Source organism: Heterocephalus glaber, unplaced genomic scaffold (genome assembly GCF_053883595.1).
Source record: "Heterocephalus glaber isolate CG9 unplaced genomic scaffold, H.glaber_assembly_v1.0 deba00001600, whole genome shotgun sequence".
In the NCBI taxonomy this organism is placed as follows: Eukaryota; Metazoa; Chordata; class Mammalia; order Rodentia; family Bathyergidae; genus Heterocephalus; species Heterocephalus glaber.
The window spans coordinates 42,450,585-42,468,404 of record NW_028258372.1 but is presented as its reverse complement, the minus strand read 5'-3'; the positions used below and the strand labels follow the sequence as shown (position 1 = coordinate 42,468,404).

Genomic DNA, 17,820 nt, shown 5'->3' with positions numbered 1-17,820 from the left:
GGAGAACTAAAATTGTAAGGAGTGCCAGCCCCTGTCACCCCCAGGAATACGCAGCTTCTGCACTAAGACCAATAACCTGCAAGCCAATTGCAAGCTTGTGTAGCCTGTCCTGAACCCCAGAATCAAAGGCCGAGAAAAGTCACCAGACCCACAGGCAGTCTTACTTCATTTCTAATGAGGATTGTCAGTAGCTGATAGCAAGTTGACCAGTGTCCTGTCCAAAGCTCATCTGCTCCCCAGGGAGCACGTGAGGAAACCCACTAAGAAGGAGGACATGCATTTGGCAAGGGCATCCTGCCTCCCCACACAGAGGAGTAATGATCGACTTGTGGCTGGTGATAACACATCAGCTGCCAAGGACCACAGCCATTCAGGGAACTACTTAAATATCTGACAACAAGGAAATCCTTTCCAAGGTCTTGGAGTATCTTGGTTTTTGTCTTGTTAAAGGTCTGTTAGGTAATGATACGGCTTTTCCATTACCAAGCCCAACAGTGGTTAGAAACTTGTTACAGCAATTAATTTGGTTTTGTGGTGCTAAAAAAAAATTTCTCTGAACTTTCCATATCTGAAAAAAGAGAAACTGTCCTAAGAACATTAGATGGCAGAGAGGAACTGCTCATCATGGGGGAGCTGGTCCCCAAGCCAGAGAAGCAGGGAGAGTTGCTACCTCCTAGCTTCCCCCAAATAATCAATTCTGCTAGTGAGTCTGTACAATAAAAATAACAAGGACCGTCTCAGGAGAACGACGCATCGAAGTGGCCAGAGGGTGCACACGTGAGAGAAAAGATGCAAGACTGAGGCCAGTGGTCCCCAGGTGGCCAGGAAGAGCAGGCAGGAATGGGGGGATCGTCCAGCCCGAAAGTTGGATCTAGAGCTTCTCATCTAAGGCTGATGAAGAAAGGGTATCTGCGGCCTGGGAGTGGAGCTCAGCGTAGAGCACTGCTGAGCGAGCACAGGCCCTGGGTTCCATCCCCAGCACCACAAAAAAAGAAGAAAAAAGTGGTGCCAATGGACTCTCACTCACGACAGCCCAAAATCTTTGTCGTGGAGACAGGGATGTGAACATTTTAAAATTCAGGATTCCACAGATAAATAGCATTAACCTTCACCCCAAAGCCCCGTGTATGTAGAGTTTTAGCCTTAGGACACCAACAGGCATACAGCCACGTTCAAGAAATAAACCTCAGCCATGAAAATTCTGCCCTGATTTATGAAGAAAATTGTAAGGAGGCTCACTGGGGCAGTCAGTGACCCCAAAGCCCTGCTTCTGTGCAGCCATCCGCCCTGGGACAGGCGAGCCTGTGCACAGGGTCCTGGAAGCAGGGGCTGCAGGATGCCTGGGCCAGGGGCCTCTGCTTGGAGGGGAGCAGCTCCCTGAAGAGGCCACCAGGAAGAAGGATTGTCATGGTCTGTCACTGCACAGAGGAGCACCCAAGGGTGCAGAGGACCACCCGAGGAGGGAGGCCATCCCACAGACAGGCCACCTGGGGACCCCTGGCCTCAGTCTTGCATCTTTTCTCTCACATGTGCACCCTCTGGCCACTTAGATGCGTTGTTCTCCTGAGATGGTCCCTGTTATTTTTATTGTACACACTCCCTAGAAGAATTGATTATTTGGGGGAAGCTAGGAGGTAGCAACTCTCCCTGCTTCACACACTCATACACCACAAAGTACACACTGCAGCCCGCAGACTCAGAGCCACACATTGTGTCCTGCACATTCCGTGTTCATAGATCACACGACACGCTCACAAATCGCACACTGCACTCACTGCAGTCATGCACAGCACATTCGCTCATTCCTATTCTCTCTGTCCCCTGGGCCTGCAGGGCAATCCCACCCTGCAGCAATCGGCTGGCAGAGCCCAGCTGTGGAACAGCTGCAGGAGCCTCTCCCTAGGGAGGGAGCGGATGCCAGCTGAAGCCTCCACAGGCACTAGCCCGAGCCCAAGCTGCCCTCTGACGCCCCGGCCTGCCTGCTGTTGGAGGACATGACGGTGACAGCTGCCAGTCGAGCCAAGCAGCCTCAGCTGGGGAGGGTGAAGCAGGCAGCCACCCCCACGCTTCCCTGCACCTGCTCTGAGGCGCACACGCCTTCCACTGCGGAAGTTGTTCTGTGCTTTGGAGAGCGTGTGACAAACCTGGGGTGTGGGGTGAGGGGAACTGGGGTGCACACACCCACCCAGGAGCCTGGAAGCTCCGGCAGCCAGCCCCGCCTGGGACGGTGTGGGAATGGCCCTGTCCTCCGGGACACAGCGGGCAGCAGCACCTGGAGATGGGGCCCTGAGAGCCAAAGTCTGACACACATGAGACAGACAGGAGGAAGCCCGGAAATCCTCTTCGGAGGAAAACCCTGCACCTGGCGGCTTTCAGGGCTCACACAGCACGTCCACATCTGGGATTCTGCCGGTGTCACAAAAGGTGGGCAAGACAGCCTGCTGGGGCCGCCCTTGTTAATCAGTGGGAAAACTGTGGCCCAAGGAAGCTTGCAAGAAGCTAGACAGTGCCAAGAAAAGACGAGGACTTGAGCCTTCTGTCCCGAATCTCAGGGCTTTCCCAGGCCTAGAGGCTCAGCATCTCTCTTCTCCTGCATCAGCGGCCCTCACCCCTGGGCCCTTGGGACTTGCAGGTGGCTCTGCCGGGCTACTGCGAGTTCCAACAGGATCGCTGTGTGCCTGGTCCCACTCTGCTCCTGGCATTGCCCCTGTGGCCACTGGACAGTGCTAGAGGACAGAGCCGTATGGAGGCAGCTGGGGGCACTGAGGGAAGAGGGATGGATGCTCCCAGCACTGGTGAGCTGTCAGGAAGACCCAGCAACGATGCTCGGCCTGAGGGAAGGCCAGCGGTCATCCAGTCCTGCGTTCATTTAATTTCTAAATAAAGGAACCGAGGCTTAGAGGGAAGTGGAGAATGCCCATAAACCATGGTCAGCACCTCCACATCAGAGAAGCCCAGAAGTACTAGTCAAATGGTTGATGGTGACTGATTAGGACCACAACCAGCATCTTTGGACTTCAGGTCCACGCTCTGTCCACATGACCTTCGTCCAATGGGGTAAAGGGGTTAGAAGATTCCTTTGCTCTGAAGACAGGAATAAAGTAAGTGACTGCAGCTCAGGGCTCTACTACTACGCACAAATCACTGGGGCCCCCTGGAGAAAAAGTGCCAAGGAAGGAAATATCAGGCCTGTAGTTGCCTAGAGGCCCTCTGAGCCCAGCTCATCCATTCTTGTGCAGCACAATGTGCTTTCTCAGCTGACTTCCCCTGCGGTCTGCTGATGTTTTCTTTTTTAGACTAAGACTAGTTAGCAAACAACACAAGTTATCATTTCCTCATTTTGAAGCCTTTGCCCCTCAAGGGGACCAGCATCTCTTTCAAGGTCCTGATTGTGAAGGGTTCCTGGGTGAGCACTGGGTCGCTGTCCCCGGCCAAGGACTTCTGGCCGGGACCTTGCTCCTGAAGGAAACATGGACCTCCGGCTTTGGTGGCTTTACCTCCTGCCGGGTAAGTGCCCCGGGGAAGCACCTCGGACTCATGCGAGGCTTGAGTCAGCCACAGAGTCAGTTGTCAGACATCTCCAGCTTTGACTTTTCTGGGCAGATTTAGTTGCAAGCTAGTACGTAGGGCCAGACAAGGGTGGGGGCCGTGTGAGAGGGGCCCCACCCTGCTAGTGAGCCTCTTTCCACTCCACACTCTTCTGTTCGCTTCGGTGTTGACTCTTGAAGGCTGAAGGAGCCACCTCTGCCAGGTGTGCTCATCTGTTAATATGGGGTCCCGAAGCTGTTCTTTCTTCTGGCCTCTGCTTTCTTTCTTTCGCTCTTTTCCACTCTTGAATTTCCAACTTTCCACTCCAAATGAAGATGTCCTAATCTGTCCAACATCCCTCGTCTATTTCCTGGTCCCACACCTCAGTTCACAACTGTCTGGCAAACTACCTGCACACCTCCCCTTCAGCATCACAGCGGGATCTGCAATGCGGTGTGCCTAATGCCTTATCTCAAAATCCCCATTGCTCACCATCCAAAACAGCTATTCCAGCTGTCACAAGCCTCTGAACATCTGCCACCAAGTGCCAGCAGGGCTTTTACCACCTCTTCTCTTTATGCCCACCCAGAGTTTGGCCCAATCAATGGCCAATCCATGTGGCTGCTAGATCCGCATTTACCAGGATGAGAAACAATGGCAGTCTCGCTCCAACAGGGTAGTAACAGTGGAATGGACGAGGAAAAGAATCCACAGTCATCTCTCGGCTCTCCTTCCGACTTCACCCAGCTCAGCCTGCATGCAGTTCCAGATAATCTTCCTGCAACTTGACTCTAAGCGTACTAAGACTGTCCCTTCTCAGACCCACAATGGCCCCCATGGCTACTGAGTTAAATATTCACTCCTCCTTGTGCTCTGAGCTTACCACACCCCCTGAACTTTCTCCTGGCAAATAGGACTCTGCCTTGAACATATGCTGCATATTCCTGCCACCTTGCCCTGGCTCAAGCTATTCTTTCTGTCAGGAACATCTTTCCATTCACCTTCATCCTTTACGGGTTCCTCAAAGTCCATCTCAGACTCCATGTCCTTCGCGTAGGTTTTCCTGAGCCTCCTCTTCTGAACTCCTGTCACCAATCCCATTGATAGTGTGGCCCAGTCTATGTTTATCTTATTTGGTTTATTAAATGATATGATCCTTAAGGTCAAAAAGTTTTCCTATCTTATTTGATTTCTTTGTGATGTCTTGAATATGGAAAAAACTCAAAGGCTTGCTGTGTCGAAGAGCGAAAAGGCTTAAAAGCCAAAAGGAATAGATTTGCCATGCAATGCCAGACACTCTGAGGTAGTTGGACACATGTGTGCCCAGTAGATGGTTAGCTAAACTTAAGTCCAAGGAGGAAGAGGGTTGGGTGGAAGTAGAAGATCTACAGGTGTAAGGGCACCTAAAGGTTACCACCTCGGTCGGCCAAGCTCAGCACCACCATTCTAGCTGGGCTGGACAGGTCCCTGCCCTGGGCCCATCCTCCTCCACGCCCAGCCCTGCAGGGAGAGGAGCAGCTGGCTCAGGGTGGCCACACCCACGTCCCTCTTCTAGAACTGGAATTCCCTCTGCAAATGACTTTGCCCCTCTCGGTGACGGAGCGAGCTTCTGTCCTGACCCCTGAGGAAGTGGCCACTGGGGCAGGAGGGAGGGACGGGGAGGCTGCACCTGAGGACTGGGGAATCTGTGCATCAGGGCTTGGGGACGGGCAGGAGCCGGGCATGAAGAGGGGGACAAGCCAGCGGCGGGGCGGGGAACTCAGGCCGATTCCCCTTGTGTGGCCACACTTTAAGATGGGCATTTGAGGAATATGCACCTTCGTCAGGATAGGGGAATATAAGCTATTTATCCAGCAGTTGGTCAGTTTGATTTACAGCTTTGTAGTTTTTATAAGCGTGTGGTATTTGGGGCTTTTATATGTAACCCTAGGTCCTGCAAATGTTGGGTGCCCAGTGCGTGTTGCACACGTAGCCCACGCTGACTACAGCCTTCTGTAGGTTGTAAACAGGGTTCTGCCCTAAAGCAGGCCAGTCACAGGGTGTGGGCTCAAGCCTTTTTACCTTAGCCCTTAATAACAATAACACACACACACCTGATGCTGTGATCCAACACATACACACACAAACACACCTACCTAAAATTTATTCTTGACTCACTGGTATGAGCACAAGTATTTTTTTAAAAAATATTTTATTAATATGATATATTCATTTTATTAACATTTTATGTGTATCTTATCTTTCATTTTTCTTCTTTTTTTTTTTTTGGTACCGGGGATCGAACTTGGGTCCTTGCGCTTGCGCAGCAGGCGGTAAAACCACCGAGCTAAATCCCCAGCCCAAGCACAAGTATTTGTAAAGAGTTTCCTTGGGGGGAGTGGCCTTTTCTCCCTCTTTTTTTCCTTTTTTGGTACCGGGACTTGAACCCAGGCCCTCACACTTGCCAGGCAGGCGCTGCACCGCTGAGCTACATCCCCAGCCCTGCAAGGATAAATTTCGAGCTGGACAGGTGACAGTATGGTTTTCTGAGATGGAAAGGGTGTGCGAAAAAACAGGTTTGGGAAGAGAATCCATCTGCCTACAATGAGTTTGCTGTCACCTTAGATATTCAGGTGGAGCCCAAGTAGAGATGTCAGAAGGGCGAGTCCGCAGCCTGGAGGGGAGGGGAAGACAAGGCTGGAAATAAATAAGCCTGCAGGTGCCATCTGTGTGGGGTCACTGGAGTAAGTGAGCGGGTATGGGGAGAGGAGGAGCCACAGGAGGACCGGGAAAGAACAGATGCAGGAAGCAGGCACCAGCACTGAGAGATGGCAGAGAAGCGGGGGAGCGGAGCTGAAAGGTGGGCTCTGCTGTCAGGAGGGCCACAGGACACTGCTTCCCGGGGTGGTTCAGGTCTGTCTGCTGCTGAGGGGACAGAGGCGGGAGGTGAAGGTGAACAAATGACCCCTGAAGGACACCGCGGTGACCTAGGCAAGAGCAGCTTCAGTGGAAGGCCCTGGGTGAAATCCTGCCGGGAGCAGGCTGGAGAACTTGGAGGTGCGGAGTGAATTTGAGTGAGTGGCTCTGGTGAGGAATTTGAGAAAGAGAATGGAATGCTGAGGTGGTGGGTGGCAGGGAGGGAACGGTTAGAGGTGGGGTGTGAGATCCCATGGCAGGCTTACCCAGAGGAGCCCGGCTGCAGGCCGTGCAGCGATCACTGCAGACGGAAGTTGTGAGGCAGGAGGGAGCATGGGCTCCTGGCCCAGGCGGAGGATCAGCCTCGAAGAGAGGCCGGACGGAGGCCAGGCAGCTGGCCTGTGCGCTCCCGGGAAGGGAGAGGCCAGCAGGGACAATACTCATGCTTTTAAAAAGATTCGAAAAATCCCATGGCCCTTCTGATAAACAGAACTACCAAGGCAGCTCATCTCTTGTCAACATCCCACACCCGAGAAACACAGTGATGCTCAAATCTAAACGTTTATTATAGTGAAAGGCACACTGCCATTAAATCCCTCAAAACATGCCCCCACATTTCGAACACACCTATCCCACCATCCGTGCCACTTTCTGAAGCAGTTCTGGAAGTGCTCTTTCATGAGTGTCTTTTCATGGCTGCCTCGGTGTCCTGAATCGATTCAAAACATTCATATCAATTTGTATCAATAAAAACATCATGGTGTGTCCTCATCCACTTTCTTCAGCGGATCTGGCACTGTGCAACTTGCGGCTCTTCCCCAAAGTCAAAATGATCGTGAAAGGTAAAGATTTTTAATTGATTCAGAGCATGGAGGCAGCCACAACAGTGCAACTAAAGACACTCACGAAAGAGGACTCCAGAGCTGCTTCGGAAAGTGGCAGAACAATTCGGGTAGTACATGTGCTCAAAGTGAGAAGGCGTATTTGAGGGAGGTGGTGGTTACTGGTCTTTTACTGTAATGCATTTTTCAAAACTTTTAAATATTCACCATACTTTTGATCACAATTTGTACATCCAATTATATTTTAAGTGACTGCTTAAACCAGTATCTCCTCCCCACCACCATTACCGTTAAAAATCTAGCACCAATTTAGAGATCAGTACCACTTGGCTAGCAGCCTTCCTAAAATATTGATATTAAACAGGTTGGCTCCTTAGAATACTCTCTGCTGCCTTCTGGATGCAGTTCTCCAGCCCAGGGTTGCAGAAATGCAAGGGCCCTGGGGCATTCGCTTCAAACGCAGATTCCCAGGCCCAGCCTAGGCAGCGGCAGGACCCCGGCCAGGCCAGGGCAGGGCCAGGCCCTCTGTACTTAGTGAGCTCCCCTCAGAAGGTGCCTGTGTTTCCTGCACCGTTTTAGAATTCTAAACCGCGTGAGAGCTACCTTTGCTGTTTGGGAAATGTGCTTTTCCAAGTCCTCGGTAAGGCTTAGAGGCTGGTATGAACTCCAAAGCAAGACTGTTACTGCTCCTGGGATCTGGTCGTTGCCACGGCGCCGGCTGTCGTCTGGTCAGCCCAAGCTCGTGTGCAGCTGCGCCCGGGCTCCGTCCCTCTGGTGAGCGGGCAGCGAGGATCCAGCGTGCAGGCCAGGAGTTGACCGAACGCCCAGCCCTCAGCGGAACGGGGCGACTGCGCATGACTGGACGGGTGGCGGCCCCACCTCTGCTCGCTTGCCCTGGGTGCCCTCCTGGTGGTTTAGTGTCATTCAAAGTGTTCGTGCACCTGCGCCCCCTCGCTCAGCTTTCCACACAGGTGTGGGCTGTCTGGCGCTCAGGGTGGTTCCCCAGCCCGTCTGGTTTCCTGTCCTACAGTTGGGACATTGTGAGCAGGTCACCCTCTGCTGCCTCCTCCCTGCACCGACGCGCCGTGCGGCTCTGTTTCCAGGGTGCAAACGTAGCGCTGGGTTTTGCACAGGAGCGTTTCCCCGCCAGAGCTCACGTTCCTCCCTGGCTGGGCCCGCGGACCACATCGACACCGGCTGCACTTGTGCGTCACAACGTGCTCCTGTGGAGGCGCCTTCCTGGCTCCTCCCCAGCCTCATCTTTGACCCCACGCCTGTCCACATGTCCTTACTCTCGTCCACGGCCTTCCGTCTCCCGGAACGTCTGATTGAGCCTCCGTTCTCCCCATGCTGCCCCTGACTCTCACTTGCCTGAACCCCTTGGAGGTGCTCTGAACGCCTTGTGGCCGCTCTCGGGCGTCCGCAGACCTCGCTCTGCCCCTGTGCACCTTGTTCTCTCTTGTTTGTTCGTTTGTTTTGTTTTAGTACTGGGGATCGAACTTGAGACCTGCCGCTCTCGAGGCAGATGGCAGAACCACTGAGCTAAATCCCGGCCCACCTTGTTCTCTCCTGCCTTCAGGAGGACCGTTCTCCCGCCTGGAAGACGCCCTTCTGCTGTACCCCAGCCCTCCAGCTTCACCCAACACACACACACACACACACACACGCAGGCACGCACGCACACGCACGCACTTTGCCCTGTGTACTCTCTTCTTAGAAACAGCCAGCCACTTATGGAACCCTCCGCTGACATTCAGTCACCTGTGTCCCTTCCTTCCCTGCTGCTGGCTGAACCGCACTCGGCCTTCCTTTTGGATGTCCAGGGCTTGCAACCCCGATCTGTGATCCCTCCCCAGTACATATGCGGTGTTCACACCCACACGCGTGTGCACTCACTCACACACGCCCTTGCCTTCCCTCCTATGACTTCACTCCCTCCGTGACAAGCGACATCCTCCTCAGCCCCCCGTGCCTTTCCTTCCAGTCGCAGCTTGGAGGTCATTCCCCCAGCAATCCCATTCCCACGACCGCAGGACCGGTCCCCTTCCTGCTTTCCCCAAGGGACCCGCGCTGTCCCTGCCGTGGGATTTATTACCCCTGCACCAGCTTGGCTGTCCGGCCATCATTTGCTAAGGGATCCCTTCTGCGGGGGAAGGATGACAAGGAGGCATTCGGGAAATGCTTGCTGAGAGATTTAACACACAAGCCTGTTGGGGTGCACGGTGGGCTGGGTGGGCCTGAGCAAAACCAAACGGCGGGGAGTGTGTGCTGCAGCACAGCCCTGCCACGCCCCCCAACCCGCAGAAAGGAAGTCACTGGGAGCTATGTGCCGTTTGGGGTCACCAAGGTGCATCCCTTCCCAAAAGGGCGCTGTGGTTCTGACTGTATTCTCGGGGGTGGAGTCTGGTCCTTGAGGGTTGAGGTTTGGTGCTGAGGCTGGGGCACAGCACAGGGTGGGCACAGACCCAGCCTGAGACAGTAACTCGGGCTGGGCGTGGGAAGAAGCTAAGGATGTGGGCAGGAGTGGCCATGGGGTGACACTAAGGGTTGGCAGAGGCTGACCTGACAGCAAGGATGGGCTTCCTCCACATCAACCCCCTCTCTCTGCAGTGTCCGGGGCTCTGAAGATCCTCCCGGAAGTAGAGCTGGAGGGAGCCCTGGGCGGATCCGTTGTCATCGAGTGCCCGCTTCTTGAAAAAGGCCAAGTGCGGATGTACCTGTGCCGGCAGATGGCTAACCCTGGGATATGTAGTACCGTGGTGTCCAGCAACTTCATCAAGGACGAGTACAGGCACCGAGTCACCCTGATGCCATGTTCAGACAGGAAGCTGTTCCTGGTGGAGATGACTGGGCTGACCGAGAGGGATAGCGGGGTCTATGCCTGCGGACTGGGCATCCACACAGACAAAGGCAAGACCCTGAAAGTCACCTTGAGTGTCCACAATGGTAGGTCACCCGGCTGCTCACCCTCCCCAGGAGTAAGACAACCCCTAACCATTAGAGTCTGATGCTCTGGCTGTAACAGCCAGGCCAGTAACAACTGGTCCAGCTGAACTGCAGTCACCTCCTGGCCCATGCAACTTTCTACACAGTGGAGGAAAGGGATAAGACGGGCGCTGTACTGGCACGAGCATCCTAGCCAGGGGACGAGGGAGAGGTGCATGAGCTTGTGGAGAGGCTCTGAGACTGGGGGAACCTGGAAGCAAATGACACAATGGTTCTGTGTCTCGTGCAATGAGAATCCCCAGAGATGAACCTAAACAGAAGACACTGAGTAATCAAGCCGCATTTGTAGGCCAGATCTGTCACTGTGTGGTCCGGTTCTGCCTCTTCCCTCTTCTCCAGGGACTTCCTGCTCATGTGCTACCCCGAGCCGATGGCCTACAGTCCCGGTAGCCTCCGATGGCGCAGCAGGGAGTGTTGGCTGGGCTGGCCTCGGGAAAGAGCATTTCCTTCAGGGAGCCCACGCCTGGCTCCTGTTCCGCTCCTCTCAGTGTGCCCCCTCGGCCCCTCATTACCCTTCACCTCAGTGGGGTCACCTTCTATTTATGCCAACACCCCTTCCCAGACCTCAGTCTCCCGCTGGTGACGTCCAATGCACTTCTCTTGCTTCCAGCAGAGTATGAGCCATTCTGGGAAGAGGAGCCAATGTCTGAGTCTCAAAGTTTATGGCTTCATAAACTTCTGCAGCAGCAGATGCCCAGTTGGCTTGAGATGGTGCCACATGCTGCCGGGCCTCCAGAACTCCCATCCAAAGGTCAGTGCGACAAAGAAGGGGAGGAGAGGCGGGGGAGACGCTGCGGGACCGTGCACGTGCGGGGGGGGGGCGTGTTCAGCTCACAGACTGGCTGGCAGAGCACAACTGGGTCCCGGATGTGCATTTCCACACCTTCGGAGACGGGACCTTCCTCGGGTCCGCCTTCCACTTCCCACAGCCAGGAGAGCCGCCCTGGTCTTAGAACTCGCACATCGCCACCAGGCGGCGCCACAAGTAATGAAGGTTAGGCTCCATTCACAAAATCTAGCTCTTTTTATGAATGACTGCTGAAACCAGGTCTGGGCCTGCCTTTCCCAGCTGCAGGCCATCGTGCCACCTGCTACAGGGCTGTCTTCTCCCTGCAGGCACCCAGCAGTTCTATCAACTCTACTGTGCAATACGAAATGAATAATTATCATGCTAGCAGTTTTACATTTCAGGATCATTTTCCAGTTTAGTGCATTTTGACCAGCAACCTTTCTCTCATATCCTCACATATCCCCTATGAAGTAGGCACACTGACGGAACATTGTTACAGTAGGAGACCCTGCTGGGTGCCGCTGAGCATAGAGGGTTACAAAGTCACAGAGCCTCGCTTGTGACTGACAGGTGTGAGGTGGGCAGAGCAGATAGGCACACAAACACAGCACAAGACAGAGTGGGAAGGTTTCCCCACCCGCTCAGGCCAGAGTAAGCTCTTTTGCCTGGGGATTCAGGGAAGGCTTCCCGGAGGAAGCAGCATTTGAAGCCAATGCACATGAAACTGACTGGGCATCAGTGGAGTGCTAGGGAGGCATTTCAGATCTCGAGGACTGCAAAAGTACAGCGCAGGCAAAATGGAAGAGGTCATTGAGGAAAGACATGGTGGCCAGTCCTGCTGGACACTGTGTATAGGGGGCACTGCCTTTCCTGCCATCTTCTGCAGATGCTACAGCTGAGAGGACAGAGGCCCCTCCAGTCCAGCGCTCCGCCGCCGCCACTCCAACAGCCCACCGACCTCAGACGCCTGGAGCATCTTTGGCAGCAGCTGCCAAGCCGCCACCCCTTCTGCCATCCACCACAGCCTCAAAGGCTTCAGCTCAGGAGGGGTTGCTTGGGCCCCAGGAGGCCAGTTACAACCACCGCACCTGGCTGCACAAGCAAAGGTAAGGGGCGCCTCCACCCCCGTGATGGGTGAAAGCCCAGCAAAGCAGGCTGGGGCTCAGAGGCTCCCGAAACCTTCTGGCAGTGCCCACTCCTGGGGCACTTCTTGGCTTTGTCTCCAGGGACAGGAGTGGAGTACTCTGAGCAGAGCACTTAGCTCATTAATCCCGTTATCAGAACACACCTGTCCATGTTCCCGCATTAACCTTTCAGAAAGGAGTGAAATTCGTCTTTCAATCAGATTCACTCAAATCTGTTTTGATGGGAAAGAACTAAATGAGAATAAAATTAATTGTCGAAATTATTTTCACTTGGGGCCGGGGATTTAGCTCAGTGGTTTCGCCGCCTGCTGCGCAAGCGCAAGGACCCAAGTTCTATCCCCGGTACCAAAAAAAAAAATTATTTTCACCTGTTTCCTTTCACCTTTTTATGGGGTGCCACGCAGTTTGAAATTGCACAGGTGACATATACAGCATTGCTATCAGCACTTGGCTAGGGCGAAGGCCGTCCAGGAAGTACAGCAGTGGACCACTAGGTGGCAGCATTAGAGCGGATGCCAAAGAAACCCCTAGAAATCGGAAAATCGGAATTGTTTTTGCTTAAGCAAACACAAATACAGTAATGTAGGTCAACGAGGAAAGGGACCTCTACCATCATTTAGGTTCTGGAAATGGGAAAGCTGAGGCCAGGAGAGCTCAGTGGTTTCAGAAAGAACCAGGACTCTGATTCCTAGTTTGGTAAATCACATCAACCTACCACAGAAAAAGAAAAGTAAATTTAACCAACGTTTTCTCAGTCTCAGCTATGTGCCAGGCAGTGTGCTATGTCCGTGAGATGTTGGAACGATTGAAATAGGAGATATCTGGGTCTCCCTAACACAAGTCTGTGACGAGCTTTGTGACGGACATGAACACAAGAGTTAGGAACCCAGCACGAAAAAAACGGATTCAGGCTTAGTATGATTGTAGAAAACAGGACTTAGGCACATCTCTCTCCGAAAGGTAAGGTTCCAGTGCGTAGAAGGCATGGAGCGAGACCTCGCGTGCACTTTGGGGCACCCAGGGAAAAAAACCCAAACCACTCCTCCACCCTTCTAGAAACCGGCTCGTTGACTCTGTGGAGTAAGCATGAGCGGGCCGCCGTCCTGAAGCTGCTAATGCGCCGGATGCATTCAGTCCTTCTAACCCACTAAACTCTCTCCCTGACGGCTCTGAGTTAGGCTTTCCTATACCCATTTGGGGGGAAGTAAAACTTAGAGAAGTTGGACTTGTCCGTAAAGAGCAGAACCTGAATGTAGGCTCGAGTTTCCTGACCCCGCAAACAGGGCCGCTCGGGGGGCGTGGGGCGAGTCCTGAGGAAGGGACCGATCTAGGGGTCACCTCCCCAAAGCTGGCCGCGCCCGAGCGCCGCTGGAAGCCTGTGTCCCTTCCGAACCTTCTTCCCCGTCTCTCCTCGTCCCTCCCTACCCAGAGCATCCACCCCCGGCTCCCCGGCCAGGAGGCGCGACCTGGGGTTTCACATCCTGATCCCCAGCGCCCTGGGCCTCCTGCTGCTGGCGCTCCTGGGGCTGGTCCTGAGACGGGCGCTTCAGCGGCGGCGCGGTGAGCAGCGGCGCGGGACAGGGCCCTCGGCCCGGGGAGCGGGAGCGGGAGCGGGAGCGGGGGGCCCAGCCCGGGAGCGGGAGCGGGAGCGGGAGCGGGGGGCCCAGCCCGGGAGCGGGAGCGGGAGCGGGGTGCTGCAGAGGGCTGGCCGCGGACAGGAGGGGCCGGGCGCCGTGGCCGAGGTGGGGCGCGGGGCTCCAGCTCGCTGACGCCGCCCGCCCGCAGCCCTCTCCAGACGGATCCGCCGGCTGGCCGTGAGGATGCGCGCCCTGGAGGCCTCGGGGCGGCCCGGGTCGCGCCAGCCCCGCGCGGGGCAGCGGCCGCGCTCCCAGAACAACGTCTACAGCGCGTGCCCGCGCCGCGCTCCGGGGGCCGCCGAGGGTGAGCAGCGGGGTGCGGGGGGCGGGGGGCACTCGGGTGGGCGGGGCGCGCTCCTTCCCGGGAGAGTCGCCCGCAACCTCACCCCGCCCTCCTGTCCCCCAGACCTCGCCCCCGAGCCCCAGCCGGAGCCCGGACCCTCGACGCCCCTCGCCCCGCCGCAGGTTAGCCCCGCCCCGCTGCAGGTAAGCCCCGCCCCCGATAATCCCCGGTCCCGCCCCTGAGAGGCAGCCAGCTCCCGGCCTGCGCCAGGGGGTCGCCCCGTTCCCTTTCTCCGGGGTCCGTGCGTGCTGGATGCCGTGCTGGGAGGGGGTGATCGGGGTAACCCCTCGTCCTGAGAAGGGCTTTCCCAGGACCAGGCTGGATTTTAGGGAGCCCCTAGGGGATGGGGCTGCCCGGTGCGCCTTCGGGGGACAGCTCTCCCCCCAGCTCTCCGATCCCAGGGCTGTGCTCACCCCTGCCGGAGGGGCCAGGAGGACCCCGAGGGCGAGCCCAGGGCGATGCCAGCCGCCTTCCTCCGGGTTCGAGCAGGGGCCAGGAAGGGGGACCCGAGACTCAGGCCGTAGGGGCTTCGGGCCCAGCCTGTGGTCGGCACTCAGTGGCCAGCGCTGAGGCCACATTCCGGCCCTGGGGACGGGAAGGCCAAAGTTTCCAGCGTCCCGCGCCTTCGCACGCCCTTGGCCGGAGCTTATTCCTAGCGCAACTGGGAGCTCGCTGGCCTCCCTGCCCGCTCCAGGGTGGCCCCACGGGGACTGGCCGCGGACTCCACACCCGCAGCCTTTTCCTCCGAGAGTCACAGCGCTGCCCTCGCTCAGTTTCCCTGCGCCCCACTTGAGGCCTCACCCACTCCTGGAGCAAACCCCTGGGAACAGATTTACAGAGAGGTGGACGTACACTTACTTCATGGCTGATTGCTTTGACCTGCTCGGGGAGTGTTTTCATTTTCCAAGCCAAGTGCATTAATCTTCAGTGATGAACTACACTATCACAGGCAGTGGGAGATACATTTTGAAGCAAGCTGCTGCTGCTTCCGTCTTTGGTACAGTTGGAAACAAAACAGTTGCTTCCAGTGAGCGCTTCCTGAGCGCCTCCTGGGTTACACACTGCACTTCTAGTCCTTAGTGTTTAAAACCTGATCAGGGGCCAGGCATGATGCACACACCTGGAATCAGCATTCCAGGAAGCTGAATCAGGAAGATCATAAGTCTGACCCCGGCCTGGGCAGCTTAACAACTTAGCAAGACCCTGTCTCAACATGGAAAATAAAAAATAGGCTGGAGATGTAGCATGGTGGCACAAGCCTGTAACCCTAGCACTCAGGAGGCTGAGGCAGGAAGACGGTGAGTTCAAGACCAGCCCAGGCTACATAGTGAGACCCTGTCTCAAAAAAAGCACCAATAAATAAATAAATAAATAAATAAATGTGTAATCAGAGTCCCTACTTTGGCATCCCCAGGATACTGCAGTGGTTGGGCCATGGCATAGCCCAGTGCCCTGAGAACTGACTCACGTCCCAAAGGTAGATGATCCCGAAGTGTCAGTCCAGGGAAGAAAAGCGCTTCAGTGCCCAGGTGGCTGGCAGTCTCCCTGCTCTCACCGCCAAACCCTTTGTGGAATGCACTGTCACACCACGTCACAGCCGCTCCAAGCCCTTACAGAGGTCTGGGTGACTCAGCCTGCCTCCGAACACCTCCCTTGAAAGATGCCTTGTTATCCCACAGGTGTTGGCGTCTTAAGCCCAGGGCCCTCCCGTGTGGCTGGACCCCTTCACACCTGTGCTTACCCCACTGTACCAGTCTGAGCCCCGGGTGAGGCATTTCCTGTCCACCTTGTAGCTAAGTGCGCTACAGTCATCAGGGTGAGGCACCACCCTGCAAAGCCCCAGGGTGGCACCCCGCTGGGGAGGCCCACCTGGAGGAATGCAAAGACAGCACCCAGATCCACATAGGCTTCTTTGTGTCCCCAGGTGCCTGACGCTCCTTGGCTCCCTGTCCCATCGCTGAAGACCAGCTTTGAATATGTGACCATCTGCCACCAGCCTGCTGCCAGGAGGGAGGATGCTGAGTCCAGTGACTACATCAACATCCCCAGCCTGACGTTCCTTCCGAGCTGAGCTGTCCTCCAGGGCCCAGACTGTGGCGCCAATGAGTCCTGTCTGTCTGAGGACCCCAGCGCCTGCCGAGTCTCAGCAGAGGCCTCGTCGCCTCTCGTGTTGCATGCCCCATCTCCCCGCATACACATCCGTCTGCTCTGCACCCGGCGCTGCCCCAGCTCACCTCACATACACCTGCAGACCGTGTCACCTCAGAGGCTCCAGGCAGGCAGGGCGTTTGTCTCGATGCCACCTGCTTCTTCTCCAAGCTGTTTACCAGGCCATGAGATCTGCAGGCCATCTCATCAGTGCCTTGGGTCGTGGGGTCTTTGCTGCCTTGGCTTTAGATCCTGTGGCATCAGGATGGGGTGTAGGCAGCAGCTTCCCTTCCCAGGCTTGGGCCTCATCCAAGCAGAAGGCTGTAGGGGTGCACAGGAGGACATGCCTCAGCCCCACACGCTTCTGTTTATCTGTCTCAAGTCCTATGTGCTAAGGGCAATTTATTTTGATGGGGGGACATATTCTACATATGCAGAGCCGAGCTTGTTAGTGTTAGTGGTATAAATATAAGCATATTAATGTTTATACATAAAGCCTCCTTTAGTCTCCCTCTCATGCTGTGGACACATTCCCTGACCTCAGCTATTCTCCTCTTTAGGCATAGTCTTTGTCATCTCCTTACCCATCTTCCACGTCCTAGCACTGATGTTTGTGCATTTACCTTTGGTCTACTTTATCCCAAACCATCACTTCTCTGCTTTCAGAAATGCACCTCATCTCTTTGCCAGCTCCAGATAAGTATAGAAAGGTGGGGGAGGGAAGCAGCCCGGGTTCCTGGGCATCAAGGCTCTGCAGTGGGACTCCTGTCGTGGAAGAGGAGGCATCCCACCTCCTCCACATACTTTTCTCCTAGGCTTTTGAAGCTAGGTCATAGTTAGACACTCTCTTTGGATCTGTGTCAGCTACAAAGTACAGCCAGAGCTTGAGGCTACAGATGCTGACTCCTGCCATTGGAAGGACCTTTCCCGGAAGTGTAGCACAGCCTCCCGGACACTGGTCCAGAAATGGAAAGGAAATGCTGCCAGGACTGAACTGGGTTTGCCTTTATTAGCAAGGACTGTCATCACAGAGGGGACGATCCAGCCAGGTACGATGACCTCAGCAGTGCCAGCTGGGCCCTGCTGCCGTTCCAGGCAGCAAGGAGAGCACCCAAGAAAAGGAAAAGAGGAGCGGATCGAGAGTGAGCCGGGTACTTCACACACTGTCTTTTGTCATTTACTTCCCAAGCTGATGCCCCTCATTCTACCCTTGACCTCTGTTCCTGCGGATGAGTGATTCCCATGCACTGTGCTCCATCTCCTATCCCGGTACCCCTCGTTCTTGCTCCCCAATCCAAAGACAGACCCAAAGCTTCAGTTTATTAAGTATTTACTGAGCACCATCCACTGCCCCATGTGATAGCCAGGATCACTGGCATCAATAGGGAAGCGTGGGACACTATATTCTGGCGCCTTTATGGCACTTACAGTCTCACAAATAAATAAAACTTTGGTTACAATAATGGCAGTGATTAAACAGGCTCGT

At 55.3% G+C, this 17,820-nt stretch overlaps 1 protein-coding gene across 1 annotated transcript; it reads left to right on the top strand.

Annotated features, from left to right (window-relative positions):
- Positions 1–5,841: 5,841 nt before the first annotated feature.
- Positions 5,842–17,797, top strand: Fcmr (Fc mu receptor). Its single transcript, XM_087194003.1, is given in 9 exon segments — positions 5,842–6,564; positions 9,876–10,211; positions 10,882–11,022; positions 11,948–12,167; positions 13,636–13,766; positions 13,992–14,161; positions 14,264–14,308; positions 16,111–16,254; positions 16,257–17,797. Coding segments are annotated over 9 exon segments (1,452 nt in total). The 5' UTR covers positions 5,842–6,335; the 3' UTR covers positions 16,293–17,797.
- The last annotated feature ends 23 nt before the right edge of the window (positions 17,798–17,820 follow it).